Raw genomic sequence first — 27,828 nt, 5'->3', positions numbered from 1 at the left:
TGAATGGAGTTATCTTAATTTCATTTGGGGGATTGTTCATTGCTGTGTATGGGAGGTTAATTAAATTTTGCACCTCTTTATTCTATGGTCAATAAATGTTTAGCCAGCATGACTTCTAACTATTTGAGAATATTGCTTAATTATTTTGCCTTGACCTGCCATATCGTTTACTACATATCTTGGACTAGTTGTGCTTGCCCTATGCTTAGTTCGTAGCATTATTTTAGTCTGTGTCAGAAGCATATCAGACCAGCATTTTATATAAGTCATTTGATTAAATCTTACTTAGAATGTAGTGCCCTTAGTTATATGATATTCAAAATTTTTTTGATAAATGTAAGTTTTTAAGGAAAAACCACTTCGTTTTGTTTTTAGATTATTAATGAATAGCCTCTATAGTTTAGTTGTGATATAAAACTAAAAATGAAATCCTCGTAGTAGTATTTGTATACTTTATTTTGTTCATTCCATGTTTGCCTGTTACTGAAGTATAGGGAATTTTTAAGCTGGTTTTTATACCTTTCATTCTCTTTCAGTTATGAAGTAAAATATTAAACTTGTAAAATTTATGTTTATGAAGTTATTTCTAAACCTTTAACATATTTTTCAGGGTCAGTTAAATGAAAGCATGGATCATGGGGGAGTTGGACCATATGAACTGTAAGTTTATATAAAAAGATTTTTATTATGCTGTCTTTATCTTACAAGTAGGTTGTATCAGTTCTAGTTCATAGCTACTATGTGATTCCAATAACCTGTTCTTAAATATCCAGTCATATTTATAGACTTGGTTTATTGAGTTTGGCACCAAAACCTGATCAATATAATAAGATATCTAGAGTTTTGAGATTGTATATGGATTTTGAGAAAAAGAATTCATTCAAATTCAGAGTATACTGAATATGAGTCTGAGTCAATAGGAATTTCTATTGGCTGGGCCAGGTGGCTCACGCCTGTAATCCTAGCACTCTGGAGGATTGCTCGATATCAGGAGTTCGAAACCCGCCTGAGCAAGAGTGAGACCCTGTCTCTACTATATATAGAAAGAAATTAATTGGCCAACTAATACATATAGAAAATATTAGCTGGGCATGGTGGTGCATGCCTGTAGTCCCAGCTACTCGGGAGGGTGAAGCAGAAGGATTGCTTGAGCCCAGGAGTTTGAGGTTACTGTGAGCTAGGCTGACGCCATGGCACTCACTCTACCCTGGGCAATAAAGCGAGACTCTGTCTCAAAAAACAAAAACAAGGAATTTCTGTTGGTTTACTATAGAAAACCACATTTCTAACTTTTTCTTACTGAAAATTTTGTAGAAATGCCCCCAAAAGTCACATGCTTTTTGTTTTGCTATAATCCATCACTCAAACAGAGATCCATGCAATCTTAAGTCATTTTAGATAAGCTCCATTGAATGAGTATGAGGATTAATCTGCTCTGTACCCTACTCTCAAGTAAAAAGCCTTGGTATCAGAAGAGACCAAGAGAGATTGCTCATATAGAAAGCATTTGAATGACAGACATAATTGCCACCCCTTTGGGATTCTTTAAATCAAGTTAATAACTTGGGAAGTCAGACACGGAAATATGCATAGATAAATTTTATTAGCAAGAATTTTGTAGCTTAAAGACTTGAACTAATTGGGTAGTTTTAGAAAGATCCCAGATTTTATGCTGAAGGTGCCAAAGGGGTTGGATAATACCTAATTTCATTGACATTTTGAATGAACTAAATTTGAATAACTAGAAGATTTTTTCCTTTCTTAACTTTATAAACTTGTTCTAATTTACCTTATCTTGGAAGTGCTTGATGCATATGAATAAATAAGTGATAGCACATTCTGTCAACAAGCAGATAATTATCAGGCAACCCTAATCTTGACCTTCCTTGTCATTGAATCATTAGTTTACTTACAGCACAGATAGTAAATTTGCTGTCATGTACTTTTTTCTCTTAATTAGATTACATTTCTTTTTCTTTCTTAACAATATGATTAAGGTAAATTAATGTTTTGCAAATTTACTTTTGGTTTTGCTTTTCTTCCCAGTGGCATGGAACATTGTGAGAAATTTGAAATATCAGAAACTAGTGTGAACAGAGGGCCAGAAAAAATCAGACCAGAATGTTTTGAACTACTCCGGGTACTTGGTAAAGGGGGCTATGGAAAGGTAGGAAGTATTTTTGAAATGAGAGCTGTTGTCTGTTTTGGATAGATTAATTTTTATACCCTGATTCCAGCAGTCATCTTTTTTGGTAGCCATCAGCAAAGGACATGACTATGATGACTTACCTGGTATTATTTGAGGCATGAACAAAAGTTCAGTTTTCCCTCCTCTTCACACCACCACACATGTAAAAGCCTGGCATGTGATAGTCAATGTTTGTTGAATAAATGAATAGGCAACTGTGCTAGGCAGAGTCTGTTATTAGAGGATTTATTCTTTTCTTTGGTTAAATGGTATCCTCTTTAATAACAAATTACTTTTTATTTTCAAAGAGCATGGCACTTTAAATTGTTATCTGTTACTGAAACTTTAGTCTAAATTGGTTTTCTTTGGTTTGCAGTATCTGGAGTAGTAGAGTTAGGAAGCTGAAGGAATATAAAAAGGGAGAAGAAAACTTACTAGTTTCATATTTTTGCCCAAGGCTTTCTAACTTAAGATCTCACCTTTACAAGTTCTGCCCAAGAAAACTTGTATAACAAGACATTCTCTATCAAATGACAGAATTTAGATAACTTGACTGGGATTAAGTTTAAGAACTATTTATGCTATTGTGTAGTATTAATTTTGCAAAGCACAACGTTTGTAGTTTATTTTTACACTTGAGGATGCATTCTAATATGTTCTAATCATCCTGAACATATAACATATGTACTTTGAATCTCACATATTTTAACTGTTGCATGAAAATGTTTACAGTCATCTTCCTGTATCTGCAGGAGGTGGGTTTGTTCCAGGGCCCTTGCAGATAGGAAAATCTGTGGATGCCCAAGTGTCTTATATAAAGTGGCATAGTATTTGCATAAAACCTATGCACATCCTCCCTGGTTTAAAGATAATACTTTAAATTTTCTCTAGATTACTTGTAATACCTAATACCATGTAAATGCTATGTAAAATAGTTGTTATCCTGTATTTTTTATATATATTTTTTATTGTCCTGTAGTTTTTATGGTTTTTTCCCCCCAAATATTTTTGGTCTGTGGTTGGTCGTACCTGTGGCTGCAGAACATGTGGATTCTGAGGGCCAACTGTAATAACTAGCCCTTTTAAGGTATAGGTAAACAGTAATTTCCTGTCAACTATTAATATACAGTTTTATGTGAAGCAAGAACAGTTGCACTCCTGGGAGAAATTTATTAAATATTTTATAATTTTTAAGTTTGGTATCATGCTTCTGGGAACCTGGATTATGCTTGTTCTAAAGTAAACTAGGATTTTATGTATAAGTAACAGGGAGTGCTCATTAGATTAGACGGTCATTATCCAACTTTGCCACCAGATGTCAGCATAACAAACAGAAAAGTTTAATGTTTAACAGATGTCACTACTATAATAAATCTTTAATGTGGTCTGTTCCTTTAGCTGATCATTTTTGTACACAGTCCTTTGTGGTATTAGTTTTTACAAGAATATAAACTGCTGTATCATTTGTTTCTTATGAAAAGGAATTAAGGGAATATAACTGACGTAGTTTGGCTTTTAATAACATACAAACGCTTATTTTTTTATCCAGGTTTTTCAAGTACGAAAAGTAACAGGAGCAAATACTGGGAAAATATTTGCCATGAAGGTGCTTAAAAAGGTGATTCCCCTATCCTTTTTGTTTTTTCCCCCCTGCACTGTATTCTTAATTGCTATCAAATTTTGGGCTAAAATTCTTAGTCAAAAAAATGTATTTCAAGCTAGGCATGGTGGTGTGTGCCTGTAGTCCTAACTACTTGTAAGGCTGATGCAGAAGGATCACTTAGCTCAGGAATTTGAGGCCAGCTTGGACAACATAGTGAGACCCCATCTCTTAAAAAAAAAGAAGATATTTCTAATGCAGTTATAGTTCCTTTTAGGATGTGAGCTATGTTTCATTGTTGTTATTCCTGTTATATTTCTATTTGGTGAGGATGGAATCAGTTCTTCTCTGAGATAACTCTTTTAGCTGTTTCTGGTCTCCATATGTCTAAGTAATAAGCATGTATTGTTATCTCTTAATTCAGCAGTTTTAATTTCTGTTATGATAGTTAAGGATTTTAATCTCATTTACTTCTTTCTCCTTTCTTCCCATCCTCTCATTGTTTTGCTTTCTTTGAATCTACTGTTGTCCCCCCACTCCCAACAACTCTGTAAAACATCTTTTACTCTAATGTTCTTTGGTCAGACTTATAATCTGTCAGTTTCATTTATTTTCCCCGAGGCATTCCTTTACCAACTTTCTATCTCCCTGTTGCTCTCTGGACTGGTAGCTCTCTAGGCCTAACTGTCATTATTAGGCCCTCCCTTCACCATAATGCTTGAATTTTTTGGCTCCTTCAATGATAGATTCTTTGTTTCCTGGATCCCATATTTTCTTTTTTCTTAGTTGATACTCATGTTCTCTTATTTTGGTGACTATCTATTAGTGGCTCTCTGAGAAAAAGTACATGAAGATAAATTTCTAAGAAAATATTGCATTTGTGAGAATTTCCTTACCTTTATACTTGTTTGACCATTTGGGTATGGTTTTTTTTTTTTTTTGAGACAAGAGTCTCACTTTGTTGCCCAGGCTAGAGTGAGTGCCGTGGCATCAGCCTGGCTCACAGCAACCTCAATCTCCGGGGCTCAGCGATCCTACTGCCTCAGCCTCCTGAGTAGCTGGGACTACAGGCATGCGCCACCATGCCCGGCTAATTTTTTGTATATATATTTTTAGTTGGTCAATTAATTTATTTCTATTTTTGGTAGAGACGGGGTCTCGCTCAGGCTGGTTTCGAACTCCTGACCTTGAGCAATCCGCCCGCCTCGGCCTCCCAAAGTGCTAGGATTACAGGCGTGAGCCACCACGCCCGGCCTGGGTATGGTTTTGAAGTTGAAAATCATTTTCACTCAGAATTTTGCTTCATTTTCCTCTATATTTGAGAATTTCTATTGAGAAGTCTCTTGCCATTCTGATTCCTAATCCTTTATACATGGCCTGTTTTTCTCTGAAAATATTTAAAATTTTTTATTTCTGATATTCTAAATTTTTATAGTGATGTGCCTTGCTTTGACTCCTGTTTATTTTTACTCTTTTAATCTTAAAGCTTCAGTCTTTCAGTTCTAGGAAATTTTCTTGTATGATTTCTTTGATAATTTCTTTCCTACTGTTTTCTTTTGTGATTGCAGTTAGTTAGATGTCGGACTTCCTGAACTGATCATCTAATTTTTTTATCTTTTTCATTTGTCCACATCTTTGTCTTGTTTACTTTCTTTTACTGAGTTTTTTTAAAGATATTTGTGGTTCCCCAGAATACTCTGTTGCTTTCACTTTTTATAGCACCCTGCTTTATGAGTATAATATCTTCTCTTATCCCTCTGAAGGTTTTAATTATAATTCTTTGAAATGTTATTTTGTTCTATGCATTGTCTCTTTTTTGAGTTCCTATTTTCTTTGTTTTTGATTTAGTCTCTTCTGTGTTAGTCTCTAAAGAGGCATTCTTTAGATGTCTGATGTCCTTCATTAACTATTCATATTTAGAGTGGAACTCTGAGAAGCTGATGAGAAGTTCTATGTATGTAGGCTTCTCTGCAGGACAGTCAAGTGGTTAACTGGCAATCCCAAGAACTTCCAAATAATAGGTCTTCTTTTTAGAGGTCTGGTAGATCATTTGGTGCTGGAAAAAAGCCTCCATTCTTTTGCCTGAAGAAAGCATTCTGGAGCTGGGTGAGAGAGGAAATGGAGATCTTATCCTTAAACATGTAGACTAAAGTTGAGTTTTTACATTAACACTGACTCAGTGTATCTAATCCTTCACTTTTTTTTCCCTAGAGAGTATGCCCCTCCTTGGGTTAGTTCTTTGAGTTAGTGTGGAGATGGGATCCTTTTTGGTCTATCTTCATACACACTTTCAGATACTCTTCCTGGTTTTAGCCCTCCACTTTCTACCTTTTGCAATCTCTAAGTCCTCTAATTCTTTTTAAATTTTTGCTTCTAATTTTTTAATTTTGCTAGGGTTCTGTAGATGGAGTCAACTTCTTTTGTGTTTTTCCTCTGTGCAGGCACTTGGGTTTGATCTTATCCCACTCTACTAAGTCATGGACCAGTGCTTTATCCCCACTTTGTCTTTATCTTTTGAGTGTGGGGTTTCATGTATTTACTACTTTTACTGAAGATGGCTTATGTGTGTTCAATTTCTTGTTCTTGTTTGGGATTGATTTCTGAAAAGATTCCACTCTTTTAACAAAAATTCTAGTAGAGAACTACTTTAAAAGACAATCAAAATTACTTTTAAAAATTATAAGTATTGATTTTTGCTTTCCTTTTTATGTCTAAACGTATGAATGTTTTATATTTTCTTATTTTAGTGTATGCAGATATTCTTGTATTCTCAATATCTAACTTTCATACAGCTTTGTACCATGCTCTGTTTACTAAATATCCTTATGAGCATTTTCTCTATTAAAATTCTTTCTAAATAAAAAAATTATAAGATTTGTAATAGTTTGGTCCTTATCTTCTTGCTGATTTTTATTTAAGTAGTACAAATGACTCCTCAATTTAAAAGCCAAGGAACAAATACTATGACCACAACTTTATTGGTGATAATCTTCAAAAAATCATGTAGGTAATCTCAACATAAATTTCTGCTTCAGTAAGTTGGGGTTAATGTCTGCTATCTGGCTTTCCTGTTGGAATAGTTTGAGATTAATGATTTTTTTTTTTTATCTGTAAAATATGTTAGGTATAGAATTGAAGGCAGTATGATAATGCTTGTTCCAGAAATTTTGAAAGAATTACTGGTCAAGATTCTTAAGTAATTCATTCCTTTTAATATATTATTTATCTGTGCCTAATAATCAGGGTTGACCACATTATTCATAATTATATGTTGAATGAAATATATGTTTGGCATAGGTATCTTTAGTGAAAAAGAGGATATTGGGTTTTTTTCCCCCCATACATGGTGGGTGGGGGTGGTGTACTGGGAAATTCATAGAGTTATTGCTAAGTGTCAGGCTTCATTTTTGCGCCCAGGCCTCTAAGACCTAAACTACTTTGCCTCTCCTTTTGCTTGGTTACCATTATTTCCTACTCTCAGGGTTCTTTCCCCAAGCCTCGCTAGAGGATCAGACAGTATCTCCTTTCTTGCTGTCCTTGAAAACAAGCTCACAGCAAAAATATTGAAAGTGAAGAAGTTAGTAGGGTTAGGTCCAGGGTTTTAATTCCTAAATTCTTATGTAAGATGACTGTAGGTTCCCTTTGAGTTTCTTCTTTCTGATTTTCTTATGCTGGAGGCAGAAAGTGTCAACCCTTCTGACCTGAGTATGTGATAAGAGTATACCTCTTCCTAGCCTTTAGGATGAAATCAGGCCGGGCGCAGTGCCTGACGCCTGTAATCCTAGCACTCTAGGAGGCCAAGGTGGGCGGATTGCTCAAGGTCAGGAGTTTGATACCAGCCTAAGCAAGAGTGAGACCCCATCTCTACTAAAAATAGAAAGAAAGAAATTGGACAGCTAAAAATAAATAGAAAAAATTAGCCAGGCATGGTGGCGCATGCTTGTAGTCCCAGTTACTTGGGAGGCTGAGGCAGTAGGATCGCTTGAGTTCAGGAGTTTTTATTTTTTTGAGACAGAGTCTCACTTTGTTGCCCAGGCTAGAGTGAGTGCCGTGGCGTCAGCCTAGCTCACAGCAACCTCAAACTCCTGGGCTCAAGCAATCCTCCTCCCTCAGCCTCCCAAGTAGCTGGGACTACAGGCATGTGCCACCATGCCCGGCTAATTTTTTCTATATATATTAATTGGCCAATTAATTTATTTTTATTTATAGTAGAGACGGGGGTCTCGCTCTTCTTCTGGTTTCGAACTCCTGACCTCGAGCAATCCACCTGCCTCAGTCTCCCAGGGTGCTAGGATTACAGGCGGAGCCCAGGAGTTTGAGGTTGCTATGAGCTAGGCTGACACCACGGCTTTCTAGCCCAGGCAAGAGAATGAAACTCTGACTCAGAAAAAAAAAAGAAAAAGGAAATCAGAGTAGAACCAGGTGTCACCTTGTCTTAAGTGAGTTATTTGTAGCTGGACATTCTGTCTGGATTTATCAGTTCTCCTGGATTTATCAGTTACTTCTTACAGGAAGGGTCTCAATTGAGTATTTGTATGGTGGAATGTTGAGGAAAAGACTATTAACAACCATCTTTCTGCAAGTTGCAACAAAAATGTACTCTGGAAGAAAAATACTGTTGGTCTGCATTATAAATTTCAGAACCTTGCGCAAAGGCTTTTGGGTCACAAGTTGGCCATACTTCTTCCATTCCATCTTTTATTAAACTAATTGAGAACCTGCTATGTGCCAGGCATTATACTAGATACTAGGATTTAGCATTTGAGAAAAATGTAGTCTCTGCCTCTGACTTTGCTTACTGTATAATCCAAGGGAAGAACTGATAAGCTTATTCTTAAAATTACTCATCTACCTTTTGGTCAAAGCCCTTTCTCCTTTAACGTTTAAGCCTAAACCATTCTGTCACCTTTTATCTACTGTCTCCTGGTTTTCCCCTTAAATTTATGAAGACTTGAATATGTAGTTCAGTCTTTTTTCCTCCAATCCCAAGTCTTGTTCTCATAGGTGTTTTCACTATCCTTGTATTGATAAGTAATCAGTACCCTAGCCTTCCAATCCCTTGATCTCAACTCCATCACCTCTATTCCACTTCATGACTGTACTCTCCACCTTTGGAATATTGGACTTTCATAGAACAATAACTTTCTAACTTTTAACTTTTTTTATTCCTACAATGCCTATTTTTCAGACCTAAGCCCTTTAGTTCTTTGACCTTTGCTTTCTGTTTTTTCCTCAAGTTCTTAGCCCCCTTCCTATTTCATTTTATTCTGAATCCAGCCAAATCAGCATAATCTGCCACTTCATTCTGTTGCTAGCCCTGTTGACTTTATGTTCAGGACAGTCCTAATTCCTAATCTGAATTAGCTCACTTGTCAGTGCTCCTTTATTCCTGTGTTTCAGCTACTGAGCATTACTGGCAGAAATCATGCAAACATGTAGATTATTATTGGTAAAAATGTATGATTCAAAACTTATTTGGACCCTAAGTACTCCCCAACAAATTTTCTTCATGTCTCTAGATAAATCCTTCCATTCTCTTTATCCGTTAGAGCCTTTCTGTCAGTCTCTCTACTCCTTTTAGCCAGCTGCCTCTCTTCCTATTTGAGGCTATCTGATGTGATTTCTTTTGACTTCTTGTACTAGTCTCTACCCCAACACCATGTTAATTGGCATTTCTACCTGTCTTTACTTCCTTCACTTCATTCTTAGTGGAGATGTGTTCCTCCTTCTTCCTAAGGCTAATTCTTCTCTGTTTTGGATACCATCCTTTTCTGCCTCTTTGGGACTTTGCTCTGTCACTTGTCCTCTCTCTTTCTATCCTCTATCCTGATTTCTTTCTTTATTTAAATATATTCTTGCGTCTACCATATTTAGCTAAACAACACCTTCCTCCACTCAAAGTCTCTGGGTAGCTATCTTCTTTGCCTCTTCATAGCTGAACTTCTTGAGAGTCCACAATACCATCTCTTCTTTTACATGTTTTATTCTCTCTCTTGTTTTTTTAATTTTGGGGGGGATAAGGTCTCACTCTGTTGTCCAGGCTAGAGTGCAGTGGTATCAGCCTGTTTTATTCTTTCTTTATTCACTGTATTTTGACTTACGACTCTACTATACTATTTTTTTTTAAGAGAACAAGTCTTGCTGTGTTTCCCAGGCTGGAGTGCTGGGCAGTCCCTATTCATAGGCTCACTTATAGCACGCTACAGCCTTGAACTCCTGGGTTCAAGAGATCTTCCCACTTCAGCCTGAGTAGCTGGGACTACAGGCACATGCCACTGTGCCCAGATTGACTGTATTATTTCAATGAAGCTCCTCTCCTATAGGTCATCACCAACTTTCTAATTGCTGAATCCAGTGGTCTTTTCTTAGTTGATCTTTAATTTACCTCACTTTTACATTGAAGATATTGACCACAGCATTTTGAATAGCTCCCTTCATTGGCAATGAAGCTCCTCTCCCTTCATTGCTATGAATTCTACTTTACTGATTTTTCATCTTATCTCTTAGTGCTGGTTTCTCAGACTTCCTCACAATTGCTTATTTAAACAATTTAAACCTCCTGAGCAGTTCAAAATAACGTATCTTTGAAATTTTTCATACTTTCCAAAGAGTTGCAGGAATAGTCAAATGATCATCAGTTAACATTTTTACATATTTTCTTTGTCTGCCCCTTCCTTTCTCCCTGTCCCCATGTATATGTATATTTATGTAAATTCAATTTTTAAATTTAGATTATTTTTTATGCTGTACAATTTGAGAGTTAGTTTCAGAACATGATAGCACCTTACCCCTAAATTCTTTAGTATTTATGCCCTGAATAAAGACATTTTCATAGGCCGGGCGCGGTGGCTCACGCCTGTAATCCTAGCACTCTGGGAGGCCGAGGCGGGCGGATTGCTCAAGGTCAGGAGTTCAAAACCAGCCTGAGCGAGACCCCGTCTCTACCATAAAAATAGAAAGAAATTAATTGGCCAACTAATATATATAATATAAAAATCAGCCGGGCATGGTGGCTCATGCTTGTAGTCCCAGCTACGCGGGAGGCTGAGGCAGCAGGATCGCTTGAGCCCAGGAGTTTGAGGTTGCTGTGAGCTAGGCTGACACCACGGCACTCACTCTAGCCTAGGCAAGAAAGTGAGACTCTGTCTCAAAAAAAAAAAGACATTTTCATATATAACCACAGTATAATTTATCACGCTTGGAAAATTTAATGTTGATATACAATACTGTTTTCTAATACATAGCACATATTCAGTTGTCCCATGTTGTGTCAATAACATCCTTTATGGCTGTTTTGTTTTTAATATCCAGAATTAATCAAAGATCACACATTGTATTGAATTGTACTGTCTCTTTAGTTTACTCTAAAGCCATTTCACACATATTTTTGTCTTTGATGACATTGACTTTTTTTTTTTTTTTGAAGAGTCCAGGCCAGTTGTTTTGCAGAATATCCCTTGATTTGGGCTTCATTGTTTCCTCATGAAAATACTTAAAAATTTTACATAGATTAAACACTTTGCAAGAGTGTTAAACCTAGGCACCATTGTGTTCTCAGTTCATGGGCTCAGGAGGCATGTTATGTAAGTCTATCCTATTATTTGGTGAGGTTGAGTTTGATCACTTGATTAAGGTAGTGTCCAGGCTGGGCTCACAGCTATAATCCTAATACTTTGGGAGGTCAAGGTAGGAGGATCACTTGAGGCCAGAAGTTTGAGACTAGCCTGACAACATAGCAAGACTTTGTCTCTACTAAAAACAAAAAAATTAGCCTGGTGTGGTGGTGTGTGCCTATGGTCATAGCAACTCAGGAGGCTGAGGTGGGAGGATGGTTTGAGTATAGGAGGTTGAGGTTACAGTGAGCTGTGATCCTGTTACTGCACTCTAGCCTGGGTGACACAGCCTGACCCTATCTCTAAAAAAAAAGAAAAGGAAAAGAAATTTAAAAAATAGGCGTCTCTTTAGGGAATGATATTAATAGTTAGAAACTGTGAACATCCTGTCCCCTAATAATCTTTTACTTAATGGTTTTATCATCTATTGTTTATTGCCCAAATCAAATATTACAATAGTGATTATAAAATGGAGACTTCACATTTTTGTTTTTTCTATATTGTCATTCTTCTGTAAAGAAGTTTTTTTTTTTGTTTTTTTTTTTTTTTTTGAGTCAGAGTCTCATTCTGTTGCCTGGACTAGAGTGCCATGGCATCAGGCTAGCTCACAGCAACCTCAAACTCCTGGGCTCAAGTGATCCTCCTGCCTCAGCCTCCTGAGTAGCTGGGACTACAGGCATGTGCCACCATGCCCGGCTAATTGTTTTATATATATATTTTTAGTTGGCCAGTTACTTTTTGTATTTATAGTAGAGACGGGGTCTCACTCTTGCTCAGGCTGGTTTTGAACTCCTGACCTTGAGCAATCTGCCCGCCTCGGCCTCCCAGAGTGCTAGGATTATAGGCGTGAGCCACTGCACCCAGCCTGTAAAGAAGTTTTATACTCTCTTTTAAAGTTACTTTTAGAGAATCAGTACTGGCCAGGGGCAGTGGCATGCCCCTGTAGTCACAGCTGCTCAGGAGGCTGAGGGAGGAAAACAGCTTGAGCTTAGGAGTTCAAGGTCAGCCTGGGCAACATATCAAGGCCCCATCTCTCTCAAAAAAAAAAAATTAGTATGGACTTTTGTTGTTGTTGTATGTTATCCATTTCTGTCATTATTCATTTTGGTTCTCAGATTGTCTCAAATTGTTCTAGTGAGAGCCCTACTAAAGGCTTCTACATCCTCTTTACATAGCCCCATCAATTTTCAGGCACTAACTTACTTTCTGGTAGCAATAGAATGCTCCAGGTTTGCCTTGCACTTTGCCTGACTCTGGCATAGAACCATCCATTTCTCTAAGGAACCCTGGTTTCTTTTAATAAAGAATACGGTATTTACAAACCTAGATCTGGATGCTAGCTATGCTCCTTGTTTCTAAGCTGTCATGGTTTCTGGCTCTTTCAGTGGACAGAGTTAGAAGTTTTTGTTTTAAATCATGGCTTCATATTGATACCCTAATTCCAGTCCAATTCCACAGGATTCTTTTTTTTTTCTTTAGTACATATTTGCATTTCCTTTTTCCACAGTGAGAACCTTGTAACAACATCAGTAATCGTATTCATTTGTTCAGTTGTGCAATACATGCTTAATAGTTTGAGAAATATGATACCAGTACTACTACCAGCTACAAACCTACTAAGTGTGGTTTAGGATTTCTTTGCAGTTTTTTTTATGTTTACATATTGGCCTCTAAGGGTATGCAGTCTAAAGTTAATTAAATATCTTTTTTCTTTTTCTGTAGTAAAGTTATTAATGTGATATTCAACTAAATTTATTTCTAAAGTATTCAGTTGTATTTCCCACCCCCATCCTTGTTGATTTCATTTTATTTTTAGAATATATAAAACATTAATAGGGGCAACAGGAAGGGGAGGGGAAAAAAGAAAAAACATTAGTATAGTTCAGAAATAAAAATAAAAATGGATGGTTCTGTGCCATCCATTTTATAATTATAATAATAATTGATTTAGGCTGCAGGACGTGGTGGCTCATGCCTGTAATCCTAACTCTCTGAGAGGCCAAAGTGGGAGGATCACTAGAGCTCAGGAGTTTGAGACCAGCCCGAGCAAGAGGGAGACCCCATATCTACTAAAATATAAAAAAATTAGCTGGGCGTCATGGCACTCGCTGGTAGTCACAGCTACTCGGGAGGCTGAGGCAGGAGGATCGTTTGAGCCCAGGAGTTTGAGATTGCTGTGAGCAAGGCTGATGCCACAGTACTCTACTCAGGGCAACAGAGTAAAACTCTTTCTCAAAAGAAAAAAAAAAACTGATTTAGGCAAGAAAAAAATGGATGATAAAACAAACAGTTGAGGTTTTACTCAGAAGGTATACTCAAAAGTCTTATCCCCTTTCCTACCCTTCCGTTATCATTAGCTTTAGGTTTATCTTAATTGTGTTCAGATACAAGCAGATACCTATATATATTCTCCTTTCCCCTGTCTTACACAAAAGATAGCATACTGTATGTTGCTGTACTTTATATGCTCTTTTGCACCTTGCTTTCACGGAAATATTCTTTATTCTTTTTATAGCTGCTTTTACACATTGTGTAGATTCCATAGATTTTCTGCCTGTATCCTATGTATGGGCATATAGGTTTTTTCCAGTGTTTCACTTTCACAGATAATATTGCAACTAATAACCTTGCATATTTGCTTTCCATATTACTAGAGGTATGCCATCAGGGTAAATTCGTAGAACTAGGTTTAGCATCTCCAAAACAGTGCATCATTTTTCTCAAATCTTTTTTTTTTTTTTTTTCATTTCCATTCCCCATTATTGAATGACAACATTATCTATCTTTAAGCAAAAATAAGGGTATCACCATTCCTTCTTGTATCTAATTAGTCAGCAAGTACAAATTATATACCTTTATCCTTTTTTCCCACCCTCATTTTCTTAGTTATAGGTGTTCTTACTTATTAGCCTCCTAACTAGGCTTATTTCTACCCTCACTGCTATTAGAATTGACTCTCTTAAAGCCAAAAGTTTTCTCATTTCAGTCATTTCCACATTTCTTCTTTGCCTCTGAGATAAGATTCTAACACCTTTGCCTGGGCCTTCCATTTCCTGGTCTCTGCCTACTTCTACAGCCTAATCTCTAACCACTTCTAACCATACTAAACTACTTGTAGATTCCCCAGACCTACCCTGTCCTGTCAACCCTTTTTTGCACTGGAATGCCTTTTTTACCTTCCATATTTCATTTTATTAACTTTCAAGATATGGCTTAGGTATCACCGCCTCCAGGAAGACTTCTTGCCAGGTTCCCCTGTTTACCCATAGCATCCTATGCTTACCTCCATTCACTTATCTTTTTTTCCCTGAGAGTTTGAGCTTCTATGGACAAGGCATTCCTTCTATTAATTCTGCTTGGCACATAGCCTAGAGTGTGGTAGACACTCAACAGTTAGCGAATATATAAGTAAACTTGATCTAATTACAGATTTTTAAAAAAATGTGTCTTCAGGTTTTTATTTACATGTCCACTGCAAAAAAAAAAATCCAAGCAGCACAGATGTGTATAAAAAGTGAACGTCTTCCATTACCCCATCTCAGTTTCTAATGGGAATTATGATTAATAGTTCAGTATTGGCAAGAAAAGCACAAAATAGATTTTCCAGTTACTATGGAATAAAAATGTTCACTATTTTGTTCTTATAGATCATCTCTTTTCCTTTAGGCAATGATAGTAAGAAATGCTAAAGATACAGCTCATACAAAAGCAGAACGGAATATTCTGGAGGAAGTAAAGCATCCCTTCATTGTGGATTTAATTTATGCCTTTCAGACCGGTGGAAAACTCTACCTCATCCTTGAGTATCTCAGTGGTCAGTACACAGAGTTTGGTGTAATTATTTGCATTTGCTCCAGAAACTGGGTCAAAACATTATTTTTCAGTGGAAAAATGTTTTTTCCCTTTGTGATCAAATAGTTCTTAAAATTGACAAGTGCATTGAAGTAAGGAATTCAGATGTGACCAAGTATTTCTATTTGCAGACAAATATGAAGGAAACCTTAAAGGTTAAGTTTTTCCTTGTCTGTAAAATTTTATCATAATCCCTTTGTAATCAGTCACTTTACAAAATAACAAACGCCTAATTGATACAGGGCCATCAGATTATGCTGGGGTAAGATATTATAATTCAAATAAGCCATTAAAATATTTCTAAACTGAAGTAGAAAAACTTATTCCAAGTATTAAGATACTGGATATTTTGAGAATTACATCTTTCAACAGAGTTTTTAGTTTAATGTAGCCTTAGTTGATAGGGTATGCAGTTTATAATGGAAATCATCCATATTTTCCAGGGCCTACCACCTCCTAGGAACTTCTTGTTCTCCATATCATTTCTAGATCACAGGATCTATGTCTAGCAAACACACTAGAGTTTTCTGAGAAACAGAGATTTCATAGTAACTTGTAACACGGAACAGAAAGCTGCAGAATTTAGCAACTTTGTTGTGACTATTGCTGTTTTTTCTTGTAACTTTGTTTTGACATAATTTCAGACTTATACAAAATTTTAAGAATAGTACAAAGAATTCTCATGTACCCCTCACCTAGATTACCCAAATGTTACCATTTCACCACATTTGTTTTGTTTTATCCTTCTATCTATATATGTATATATACATATATACACATGCATACGTAATTTTTTTGAACTGTGTAAGAGCATTGCAGACATGATTTCTATTTACCGCTAAAACTTCAATGTGTATTTTCTAAAATCAAGGACAGTGTCTTTAACTATACTAAAGTTATCAAAAATAGGAAATTGACATTGATACGGTAATATCTTTCTTCAATTTCCTTGAATCTGGAACAGTTCCTAAATCCTTCTTTGTCTCTCATGATGTTGACATTTTTGAAGATTACAGGCAAGTTATTTTGTATAATGCATCAATTTGAATTTAGCTGATGTTTCCTTAGGATTAGATTCAGGTTATGCATTTTTGGCAGGACCATCAAAGTGACATTGTAGCCTTCTCAGTGCATCAGATCAAGAGGTACATGATATCTTTGTCCTATTACTAGTGATGTTAACTTTGGTCACATATATAAGGCAGTGTCTGCTGGTTTTTTCCCTGGTGAAGTTTCCTCTTTGTAATTAATAAGTATCTTTTGAAGATACTTTGAGATTATTTAAATATCTCATCTTTCATCAAGCTTTCACATTCAGTTTTGGCATCCATTGATTCTTGCCTGCAACAATTAACTGTGATGTTTGCCAAGTGATTTTTCTTATTCCATCATGCCTCCTTCATTTGTTACTTGGCATTCTACTATAATAAAGAGCTTTCCTTTCTCCCCATTTTAAAAATTAATTTTATCCATTTATTTACATCATCATGGACTTATGGATTCTAATATTATTCAGTGGGATAAAACCCTTTATTATCATTATGTTTTTATAATCAAATTGTGCCATATTTTTTATAAGGCCACTGCCAGGTTCATTCAGAAAATAGGAAATACGAGCATCACTAAAACTAGTGAGGGTGGTTTAATTGTATACTAACATTTTTCTACTTATAGGTGAAATGTTAAGGAGACTTTAATCAAGATTTTTTTTTTAACCTGAAGTCTGGAATCTACAAATGTTTTGAAGTTTGTAGATGTAAAGCCTAGAATTCCAAGCCAGTTCTAATTTTATATGTATATATTTCACAGAGGAGTAAGAATGCTGCTAAAAACAGAATCCTAAGGACTTAGTTTTAAAACCTATAATTTTAGGATCTGCTTTTTATTTTTAAGAGGCAGATGTTTTTTTAATTATGGTTAGAAAGGAAGCACAAACTCATTAAAAGTGGGTTGGAAATAAAAATTGTTTTATTTCTAATGTCCTTTCTTTTTCTTTACAGGAGGAGAACTATTTATGCAGTTAGAAAGAGAGGGAATATTTATGGAAGACACAGCCTGGTAAGTGGAATCTTTGTGGTTGTATAGATTCAGGTAATGATTCATATAATTAAAAGCAAATCCCCATTCCCACTGTGGTCAGCCAAATGATTCAATAAATTGATCTGGAGCCAGTTAGTTACTCAGGACTTCAATGGGGAGAAGCAGCTTTGGGACTGAACAGCTATTGGAGGTCACATCATTCATTTACCCTCAGGCCTTGGGTGGACTGCTCTTCTCACCAGTTGTTCCTAACAGAACCATTCTCATTGCAGCTTTCTTTCCTTGAATTGGTAAGCTGCCTGTCTTGGCTATGGGTGAGTGTGGTTTTCCAGTGAAACTTTATGTGTGGAACAATGGAAAGTATAAGAAATCACCTCCTCTTTTTTTTTTTTTTTTTTTTTTTAGACTTTCCAGTTCCCAAGGTGCAGTCTTAGGGAGGTGATAAGCCTGCATATATCTTTATTATATAGCCAGGATGGGATCTATCCTCCTATTTCTAAAGATAACATCTACTTCAAATTAAAAATATACACATCCTTTTGTGAAATGACAGTATTAGGTAAAAATAAATCAGTTTATCCTACACATTAATTGAATAGAAAACAACACTTAAATGTTTTTTCTACCTTAATTACCAAACTGCATTCCATTGTTTAATTTCAGGCCTTTTCTAACACAGAAGCTGCATTTAAGAGCCTTAGGGATGAAGTGCCCTTTTTTGGAGGAGGCTCTCTGAGCCGTGTTGGAGGCTGTTTGTGGTCGTGCTGGCTGTGAAACTGCCTCAGTCCTCTAGAACACACCCTCTCCATCCTGGAGTAATCTGCAGGATTGCAACATTGTTATGCAGCCAGTATTGCAGTGCCTTGTGCTTTCCAGACAGGGTTGATTCAGCCCTTTATTCTTTTGAGGTAGATAAATTTGAGTGTCACACAGTTTATAGTTGTGGGCTGGCTGGCAAGAGGGAGGGCAGATACTGTGGGCATAAGCTGTCTATAAATATGTAGCTGTATTAAGGGATGAATGGGCTTCTAAGGGTCAGGCTATAAAGTATCTTTTGAAATCAAGACTTGATCTCTGATAATAACAAAGTTATAAATAATAACAAAGTTCCTATTTCCTATGGGATTTTAAATTTGGGTTGGGTGGGAGAAATTTGCTTTGCTCTGAATGATTATTGGCCTAATTCCTACACAGACAGAACAAATCATGACCAGTGACAGTTGAGCATATTCTGGACATCTTTGCAATTTTAGCAGTATGTTCTAATGGCAAAATAAAACATTCTGTAGTTTCACTAAAACAAATGAATCATAAACGCCCCCATGCCTTTGGCAACATCCTATGCCATCTCTTTTCCCCATCCATTCCCCTACCCCACTAATTTGGTCTTTGGTGCATGTCTGTTTCTTTGAAGGAATTTTGCTCCATACATAAACTGCTTTGGGTAGATTACTTTTTAATTTTATTAAATCACTTTTGTTTCCAGCTTTTACTTGGCAGAAATCTCCATGGCTTTGGGGCATTTACATCAAAAGGGGATCATCTACAGAGACCTGAAGCCGGAGAATATCATGCTTAATCACCAAGGTGGAGATATACCGTAAACAATTCTGTAGTAAATAATCATCTTAAAATCCTCCCACATAGGTCATGGCCATTTTCAAAGCCCCATATTCATCTCTCAATTTTATACATTTCTTCCCTTAGAATTTATGGCATCATAATACTTGCTAATGTTTAAGTATTTAGGTACTTAAGGTTGATGAAATTAAGGGGTATTGAGGATAATAGCTACACAACCGCCTTTTTTGGTTTAATCTTTACTCTGTTTAGCTTTTCTTTACATAAAGTGTTATGAGCCAAAAGCCAGTCAAAACATTAATATTTGTTTGATAAGTTTTGTACCAACAGTGTTGCATAAAAAAAAGGTTTTACTAATGCTGGAAAAAGGAAAGGATTAAAATTAAATCCAAGGATTTGATGTAACCTTGGAAATAAAATGTTTAGTAGGCATCAGTTTATTCTTGCTGTTTCACACAACAAACATAAAAACATCAGAGAGACTGATATTCTATATAGCTATAGTTACAGCAGAGAAGCCTTGGCTACAACTGCACACAGCTACAGACAGCTCAATTTATGCTAATCTGGGCTGGGTAGAGTTGGCAGTTAACTCACACCCCAAAGGTGCAATCTGCCAACCTAGGGTATCTAGGGAGCTTGTAGCAGCCATTGATCCTTAGATATCCACAGAATGATCCATAAGGTAGTTGACTGTTTTATACTCTTGGACAGAAAATGGCATATGGACAACTGAGGCTAATATAATGTTCCAAATTGTGCTTTTATTTTTAAAGGAGAAATTATATACTTAACCAAGTACATCATGATTATCAGCGTCTGTGCCTCCCTCCTACCCCCCAAAACCTGGATTCTGAATTCTAAGGCCCAGTATAGAATAGGGAAGTGATAGAATAGTTAGCTGGTTCTTTGACTTGTAAACTTGGGTGTGTCAGGTGTTCTGTGAAAATAAAGACTTTCTTCCTATAGTATATATTTACATTGGAATTGATAGGGCTATTGCCTTTTCTTTTCTGTGAAATGAACCTGAAATACTATGACCCCTAGAGTTGTCAAACCACTGGTTATCTAATGGCAGTTCAGTAAAACTAAAATTGAACAGAAATGATCTTTGTGTAAGGTGCTGAGTTTTTTACTTTCTGGATTGGAGATGATTGGCCCATGCCATGTAGCAATTTTATTTCTTTCTCCTAACTGGCAGTATTGGGCAGAATAAATTAACTTGTTATAGTGACTTTCTGAGACCATTTTAAGAACTCTCAAGTTACAGTTCACTGTGATAAAAAGCTATAAATATTTGAAGTAATATGTCACACTTTTGTTTAAAAGATACAGAATATATTTATTAGGGTCTATGTACTTAAATTAGACTCCATAAAGAAATTTTCCCAGGATTTTTCTTTTTCAGGATGATAGAATATTCTATGTATAGCTAAAGCTAGAGTCTGAGACAGCTGTTTCACTTCTTTGTCTGTTTTCTCTGTACTAGATGAATTATATCATTGGCAAGAGGCGACTCTGCCATAGCCTTAAACAGTTAGCATCACATTTTATGGATATCTCATTAGTTCTTGACATCTTCAAGAAAAGTTAAATGCAAGAAAAGTTAAATGGAAGGATAGATTATTGTCTTTTATGATATTTTCAAACTCTGCACGTTCTCAGAATAATCATGCTGTTATCTTTCATTGTAGGTCATGTGAAACTAACAGACTTTGGACTATGCAAAGAATCTATTCATGATGGAACAGTCACACACACATTTTGTGGAACAATAGAATACATGTGAGCTGCATGTTAAAAGATATATAACTGCTGTGGGGTTAATAGCTAACTTTTACCTGATTTGAGGAATAATATCTGTTTCCTGTAGCATCATTGGCTGTATGTGGTGTTTTTAAAATTTGGATTCAGATATTATGCAAATGAATGAATAATGTTTAAGCATATTATTTTTCTCATTATAGGGCCCCTGAAATCTTGATGAGAAGCGGCCACAATCGTGCTGTGGATTGGTGGAGTTTGGGAGCATTAATGTATGACATGCTGACTGGAGCAGTAGGTGCACAGTTAAAAGCTGCATGTATTATGATCTGTGCTTAGTAATTATGAAATCACTATAGCAAGAGACCTTTCCTGTGCTTTTTGAAGATGTTACCAGTGGAGTTATTTTCAAAGCTCAAAGATTTGTTATCAGCAGTTTAACACTATATTAATGCCTTGATTGTATGGGATTCCATACTTTTTTTTTTTTTTTTTTTGAGACAGAGTCTCACTCTTGTTGCCTGGGCTACAGTGTCATAGCATTAGCCTAGCTCACAGCAACCTCAAACTCCTGGGCTCAAGCGATCCTTGTGCCTCAGCCTCCCAAGTAGCTGGGACTACAGGCATGTGCCACCAAGCCTGGCTAATTTTTTCTATATATATTAGTTGGCCAATTAATTTTTTTCTACTTATAGTAGAGACAGGGTCTCACTCAGGCTGGTTTCGACCTCCTGACCTTGAGCAATCCGCCCACCTTGGCCTCCCAGAGTGCTAGGATTACAGGCGTTAGCCACCGCGCCCGGCCCAACACTATAGATTTTTAGCACTTAGCCTACTTCACAGCATACATTTCTTTGTTTGAGACAGAGACTCACCCTTTTGCCTGGGCAAGTGTGCAGTGGCATCATCATAGCTCACTCACTGCAACCTCAGATTCCTGGGCTCAAGCGATCCTCCTCTTGCTTCAGCCTCCTGAGTAGCTGGGACTACAGGTGCATGCCACTAAGCCTGGCCGATTTTTCTATTTTTTTTGTAGAGATAAGGTCTGGCTATGTTGTTCAGGCTGGTCTCAAACTTCTGGCCTCAGGTGAGCCCTGAGCCACTGCATACATTTCTGATCTCCATGCATAACTGACTAATTCAGGAAATGGGTAATATTGTTTTTTAAAATTTATTTCTTACATGCTAATTTTTTTCACTCTCTTCTACTCTTAGCCCCCTTTCACTGGGGAGAATAGAAAGAAAACAATTGACAAAATCCTCAAATGTAAACTCAATTTGCCTCCCTACCTCACACAAGAAGCAAGAGACCTGCTTAAAAAGGTAGGGTTCTTAAATGGGCATTCACACTATAAGCCTCAATGACTACTAGTATTTAACTAGATAGAGTTTAATGAATATTTTGAATAAAGAATCATACATAGATATTAAACCAAAAAAGCCTGCAGTTTTTGAAGGAAAAGTACAGATTTGTTTAAAGATTTTTTCTCTTTTTCCTCAAACAACATTTAGTAGTAATTAATAAATTATATTTTTTCAAGGCAAAATAGACAAGCAAATTCTAAAAAGGAAAAAAAAAATTGACTTAAGTAAGGTTTTTCATCAGTGTTTTTTTCTTCCTTAAAGCTGCTGAAAAGAAATGCTGCTTCTCGTCTTGGAGCTGGTCCTGGGGACGCTGGAGAAGTTCAAGTAGGGATTGGCATGTTTGGAGTTTGGGGGGAAGATAATGCTGATTTTATTTGTGAGGGCTGTATGTAGTTGCTTATATAAGTTTACCTTATTTTGTGACTTGTACCTTCAAAACGGGAATCCAGTAAAGTCTATTTCCCTCTTTTTTTTTTGTTCCTAGGCTCATCCATTCTTTAGACACATTAACTGGGAAGAACTTCTGGCTCGGAAGGTAGAGCCCCCCTTTAAACCTCTGTTGGTATGTATACATGAAGGTATATAATTTGAGGGGAGGGGATGCTACTGGTATCTTGTGGGTAGGAGCCATCACAGGACAGGCCCTACAACAGTATTATCAGGCTCAAAATGTCAGTAGTGCTGAGGCTGAGAAACTCTGGCCTAGTTTTATTTTATTAGGGTTTTGTGAAATGGTCTTATTCTAACTGTCATTCTTTCTTTCTTTATTAGCTGGAATTCTTCTAAAAAGAGAAACTCTTTCATCGATTGTTTAGTTACGCAAGGTACAATTCATATAGGAAAGGAAGGATAAATATTTGATTCTTTCCCAGTTTTCAAAATAATGAATTAGTTCTCTAGCATCTTCCAAAATTGACCAATGAATTTTATGGGTTTTTTTTTTTTGTATCATTATAAACTCATATATTTTAACATATTTGTGTTGCAATCCATTGCAATTATTTTTACTGATGCTCAATTTTTTCCATGTTTGGGCACTAGATGTATCTTCATGTTGGTTTCTGAGTCCTTTTGACACGACCACATAGTTTGATGTTGTACCAAAGAGGAAAATAAGGAAACTCATGTTCTGTGCTTATCTTGTATGTTTCTTACCCCACACCTGGAATCAGCCATTTCTTCAAGAAATGCTGGTTCCTTCTATTGGGAAATAGAATTTAGAGATCAAAATCAGGGCTCTAAGAGTACACAGTGTTATGGGGTTAATCGTTTTTACTGTGTCTTCAGCTGTTTATTCATAAGTATTATTTATTTAGAAGTATTATTTATTCAGAAGTATTATTTATTTTGTAAATAAGCTCAATATGGTCATCTTTTAGTATTAAGTCAGATTTTCTAAATTGGTGTTCATTTCCTATATTTGACTAAAGAGTCAAAATATAACCTACGTAGAGCAGAATATTTTCTCGTGAAAGAATAGTTCTCATTTAAGAGAACTATTAAGAGAACATTTAACAGAACACCAGATTTACTTCTTTAATTCCTTCTCTCTTTCTCAATGTATCTAGTTAGACTCTTTAGTCAAATATAGGAAATGAACACCAACAAAGTGAAACTCTGTCTCAAAAAAAAAAAAAGCAGCCTAAAGGGATGAAATAAGCTATGGGGAGAAATATTAACTGGAGCATCTTACAACTGTGATTTGTGTTTTAAGTCTGCTTCAATAGTTTTTCAGGTTTATTACAAACCTGCAGCAGCCAACAGTGCAAATTATCTCTAAATGAGGATTTAGCCAGTGGACTAGGCACATTGAAGCTTTTTGAAAGGGAAAAATTAATGTCCAGATTTTTTTTTTTTGAGACAGACTCTCACTCTGTTGCCCTGGCTGGAGTGCCATGGCATCAGCCTAGCTCACAGCAACCTCAAACTTCTGGGCTCAAGCGATCTTCCTGCCTTAGCCTCCTGAGTAGCTGGGACTACAGGCATGCGCCACCAAGCCCGGCTAATTTTTCATATATATATTTTTAGTTGTCCAGTTAATTTCTATTTTTTTTAGTAGAGACGGGATCTCGCTCTTGCTCAGGCTGGTCTCTAACTCCTGAGTTCAAGCAGTCCTCCTGCGTCGGCCTCCCAGAGTGCTAGGATTACAGGCGTGAGCCACCACGCCCGGCCTATCCAGATTTTTAATAGGAATGATAGCTATACTAAAGTCTATTTGAATGCATGTTTAAGATTTGAAAATGTAATTTGACATTTGAAAATGTAATACTTTTCACCTGCATTCTTTTCTTCAGTCTGTGCCTGCTAAGACTATTCTGATATTTTACTAGTCAACCCCTGCAAAAAGAACTCTATCTAGAGCTTACAATGCATTTGATTGATATGTATAATGTAGACTATTTATCTTTTTCTAATCATTTTGTTTTTATAAAGCAATCTGAAGAGGATGTGAGTCAGTTTGATTCCAAGTTTACACGTCAGACACCTGTTGACAGCCCAGATGACTCAACTCTCAGTGAAAGTGCCAACCAGGTCTTCCTGGTAAGTGAAAGAATTTCCATGTAACCATGGGAAATTTAATATGAGGATGGGCCCTTTAAAGAACATTCAGTTTGCTTGCTTTGCAGTTCATGTTGGTAACCTGGCTAACTTTTTTAAGCCAACCCCTTATAACTTATTGGTACCTACAAAATTAACTTTCATAATTCATCATTTTATTTTAGCAACTAGAGGGAATTCTTTGGAGTGTGTGATTCCTTTTTTAGATGGGCCACAGATGTAAAATGCTTGGTTTATCATCTCACCCAAAAACCACACAGCCACAGCAGTGGGAGAAAAAGAACTCACTAACTACATGTGTTTTATTCCTGAAACAGCTATAGATTTTTGGTACTCCTTTTTTTTTTTTTTTTCTTTTTTTTTTTTTTGAGACAGAGTCTCACTTTGTTGCCCTGGCTAGAATGAGTGCCGTGGTGTCAGCCTAGCTTACAGCAACCTCCAACTCCTGGGCTCAGGCAATCCTTCTGCCTCAGCCTCCCAAGTAGCTGGGACTACAGGCATGCGCCACCATGCGAGGCTAATTTTTTCTCTATATATATTAGCTGGCCAATTAGTTTCTTTCTATTTATAGTAGAGATGGGGTCTTGCTCTTGCTTAGGCTGGTTTTGAACTCCTGACCTCGAACAATCCGCCCGCCTCAGCCTCCCAGAGTGCTAGGATTACAGGCGTGAGCCACCACGCCTGGCGATTTTTGGTACTTTTAACATAAGTCAGTAGGGGATTTTTAACGTTCATTGTGAACATTTGACACCAAAATATATTGGTTCATATGTGATAGTATATTAATTCTCATTGTAGAAGTATCTATGGATTTATAGTTTGTCTCCTCAAATAGTAAGGCAAAGCTTTTAGATACTGACCAACAGAAGTGATGGTCATTTGATACATACTATTTTGCCAATACATACTATTTTGCCTAAATATTATGTGTTTATTTTATTACCATACTTATGTGTTCCATGAACATTTACCTCATTTTGTATATTTTGTTCCCTTTGCCATTTATCATTATCCTTTGTCATTTCTTTTTGGACTATCTCTAGGGAGAATGGACTTGGGAAAGTAATCATTTGGGTGTGTTTTTTTCCATTTGTTTCTGAGTTCACTTTTTTTTTATTATTAACTAACTTAATTCTCAAGCTTTTTTCCCCCCACATTGCTTACAGTAGTCTTGTATCTTATAGGATGGGGGGTAAGTTCTAAAGTTAGCATGGAATGCAAAAATTGTGTATAGTCAAAATTACTCTTAAGTTACCATAGTACAGTATGGTTTTGACAACATTGAATATTAATAATTCTATAAATTAGTAATATAGAAGAATAGAGCATATGTGCAAAATATCTTACAGTATTTTTAATTACATAAGAGATAAAAGATTAGTGAGTGCATGTTAAATTCAAATGTGATACATGCACGATGCAAAGTCACTGTAATCCCCTTAGTAAAATTGCTCATGTTCAGTTAGGGAAGTGGACATAAATTAATTCTGGCATGCTTTCTTTTTTTCTCCTATGTACTACCAATGTGGAACTTATAGCTTTGATTTAACATAGAGACCTTTTCTTGAACTGGACACTGCAGAGTTTCAACTGGTTTGACAATTTTTCCCTCATAAAAATAGTCTGGAAACATCTTAACTAGCTACACAGAAATTTTGTGGTAGCGAAAGTTATATAGTCAAGCTTTCCCTGCCCAAGTATTATTGAGCTTTTAATAATCACTTAAATTGTTAGGTTGTACCAGAACTCTATATATAAAGTGGACCTCTTTAAACATTAAAAATAGGAGCATACCACTTATCTAGAGATTGTAGTTCTAGTAACTTTAGTTAACAAATATTTCAATTCTTATTGTAAGACCTTATCACAGAATTAAAGGAAATTCAAAAATGATTAAGGGGCACCCTGGTCCTCCTGGTATTTTACAGCTTTAGACCACTAAAACATGTGGCCTGAAGTCCACATATAATAGTCACAAAGCATAGGTATTGCAGAATTGCACCTCAGTCTTTGGAACTTCACCCAGAGCTTTATTCAGCTTATTTACTGTCATGCATAGTGTTCGTAGATTATGGTAAGTAGAAAGGAAGATAGATACAGGACTGCTTGTTAAAAGAATAGACATTAACAGCAAGAAAAATTACAGCTTTTAGCCTAATAGTAAGGTCTAAGAGAGAACTGACACTAACAAAATTGTATTTTTGTCTGTTATAATTGAGGGTTTTCATAATTTTGACACTTATTCCTCAAGAAAATGCTAAATTCTAGCCGGGTACAGACGCACATACCTGTAGTCCTGGCTGCTTGGGAGGCTGATGTGGGAGCATTGCCTGAGCCTGGGAGTTCAAGATTCTAGTGCACCATTGATTACACTACCTGTGAATAGCCACTGCACTCCAGCCTGGGCAACATAGGAAGACCCCATCTCTAATTAATCAATCAGTTCAAATTCTGTCTAATCATTGGTATAAAAACTAGAAAGATCACACATGCCAAGTCACAAAATTCTATTTTTACTTTGGCCTAATTACAAGAAACTGTTTGGGAGGTGATAATCTTATGTGTATGTGGCTGGGAACACTAGAGCAGGCATCCTCAAACTACGGCCTGCGAGCCACATGCAGGCCGCCTAGCACATTTATCCGGCCCTCCGGGTGTTTTTGCCACCGCTGCCTGTCCTTAGCAGCTGACTCGTCCCGGGCCCACAGTGCACCCTCTCCAACAGTCTGAAGGACAGTGAACTGGCCCCCTGTTTAAAAAGTTTGAGGAACCCTGCACTAGAGTTATCTTTGTATTTTTCTTTGTATTCGACGTCTTAATGTAGAGCCTACATTTTTCCTACTTCTGTCAATGGGTGGAATTTTGTTTGCTGGCACATGGGGCTCAATAGAATTTTGCTTTCTTGAGGACTTTTTCTCAAGAAATGGCTGGAAAAAAGTTAACAGGTATGAAAATGAGATTGAGGAGTTGGGAGGATATACACATTGGTGATTTTAGGTATGCATCATTCATTGTATTGGTATGTCAGACTGAACAACCCCATTTTCTTGATGTATATGAAAAAAATGCCATTCTGTAGTCCACTGTTATTGTCTTTCAGGGTTTTACATATGTGGCTCCATCTGTACTTGAAAGTGTGAAAGAGAAGTTTTCCTTTGAACCAAAAATCCGATCACCTCGAAGATTTATTGGCAGCCCACGAACACCTGTCAGGTATTTTAGACTCTGTTATTCTGTCTTTTATTTTCAACCTAGAAGAGCATTGC

At 36.6% G+C, this 27,828-nt stretch overlaps 1 protein-coding gene across 3 annotated transcripts in view; it reads left to right on the top strand.

Moving 5' to 3' along the window:
- The window catches only part of RPS6KB1 (ribosomal protein S6 kinase B1), a 48,426-nt gene that overhangs the window by 8,322 nt on the left and 12,276 nt on the right, over positions 1-27,828 (top strand). Inside the window, exons 2-14 of one of the 3 annotated variants that reach the window (XM_012770566.2) lie at positions 611-660; positions 2,047-2,167; positions 3,738-3,806; positions 15,068-15,215; positions 17,254-17,311; positions 18,780-18,880; positions 20,569-20,659; positions 20,842-20,932; positions 21,854-21,961; positions 22,265-22,327; positions 22,488-22,565; positions 24,437-24,544; positions 27,663-27,775. In XM_012770566.2, the coding sequence (XP_012626020.2) occupies positions 611-660; positions 2,047-2,167; positions 3,738-3,806; positions 15,068-15,215; positions 17,254-17,311; positions 18,780-18,880; positions 20,569-20,659; positions 20,842-20,932; positions 21,854-21,961; positions 22,265-22,327; positions 22,488-22,565; positions 24,437-24,544; positions 27,663-27,775 (1,199 nt within the window). The other 2 variants (XM_075994412.1, XM_075994411.1) reach the window with 2 other exon arrangements.

Source organism: Microcebus murinus, chromosome 18 (genome assembly GCF_040939455.1).
Source record: "Microcebus murinus isolate Inina chromosome 18, M.murinus_Inina_mat1.0, whole genome shotgun sequence".
In the NCBI taxonomy this organism is placed as follows: Eukaryota; Metazoa; Chordata; class Mammalia; order Primates; family Cheirogaleidae; genus Microcebus; species Microcebus murinus.
Note: the sequence above shows the minus strand (reverse complement) of the source record. Positions and strands in the feature narration are given on the sequence as shown.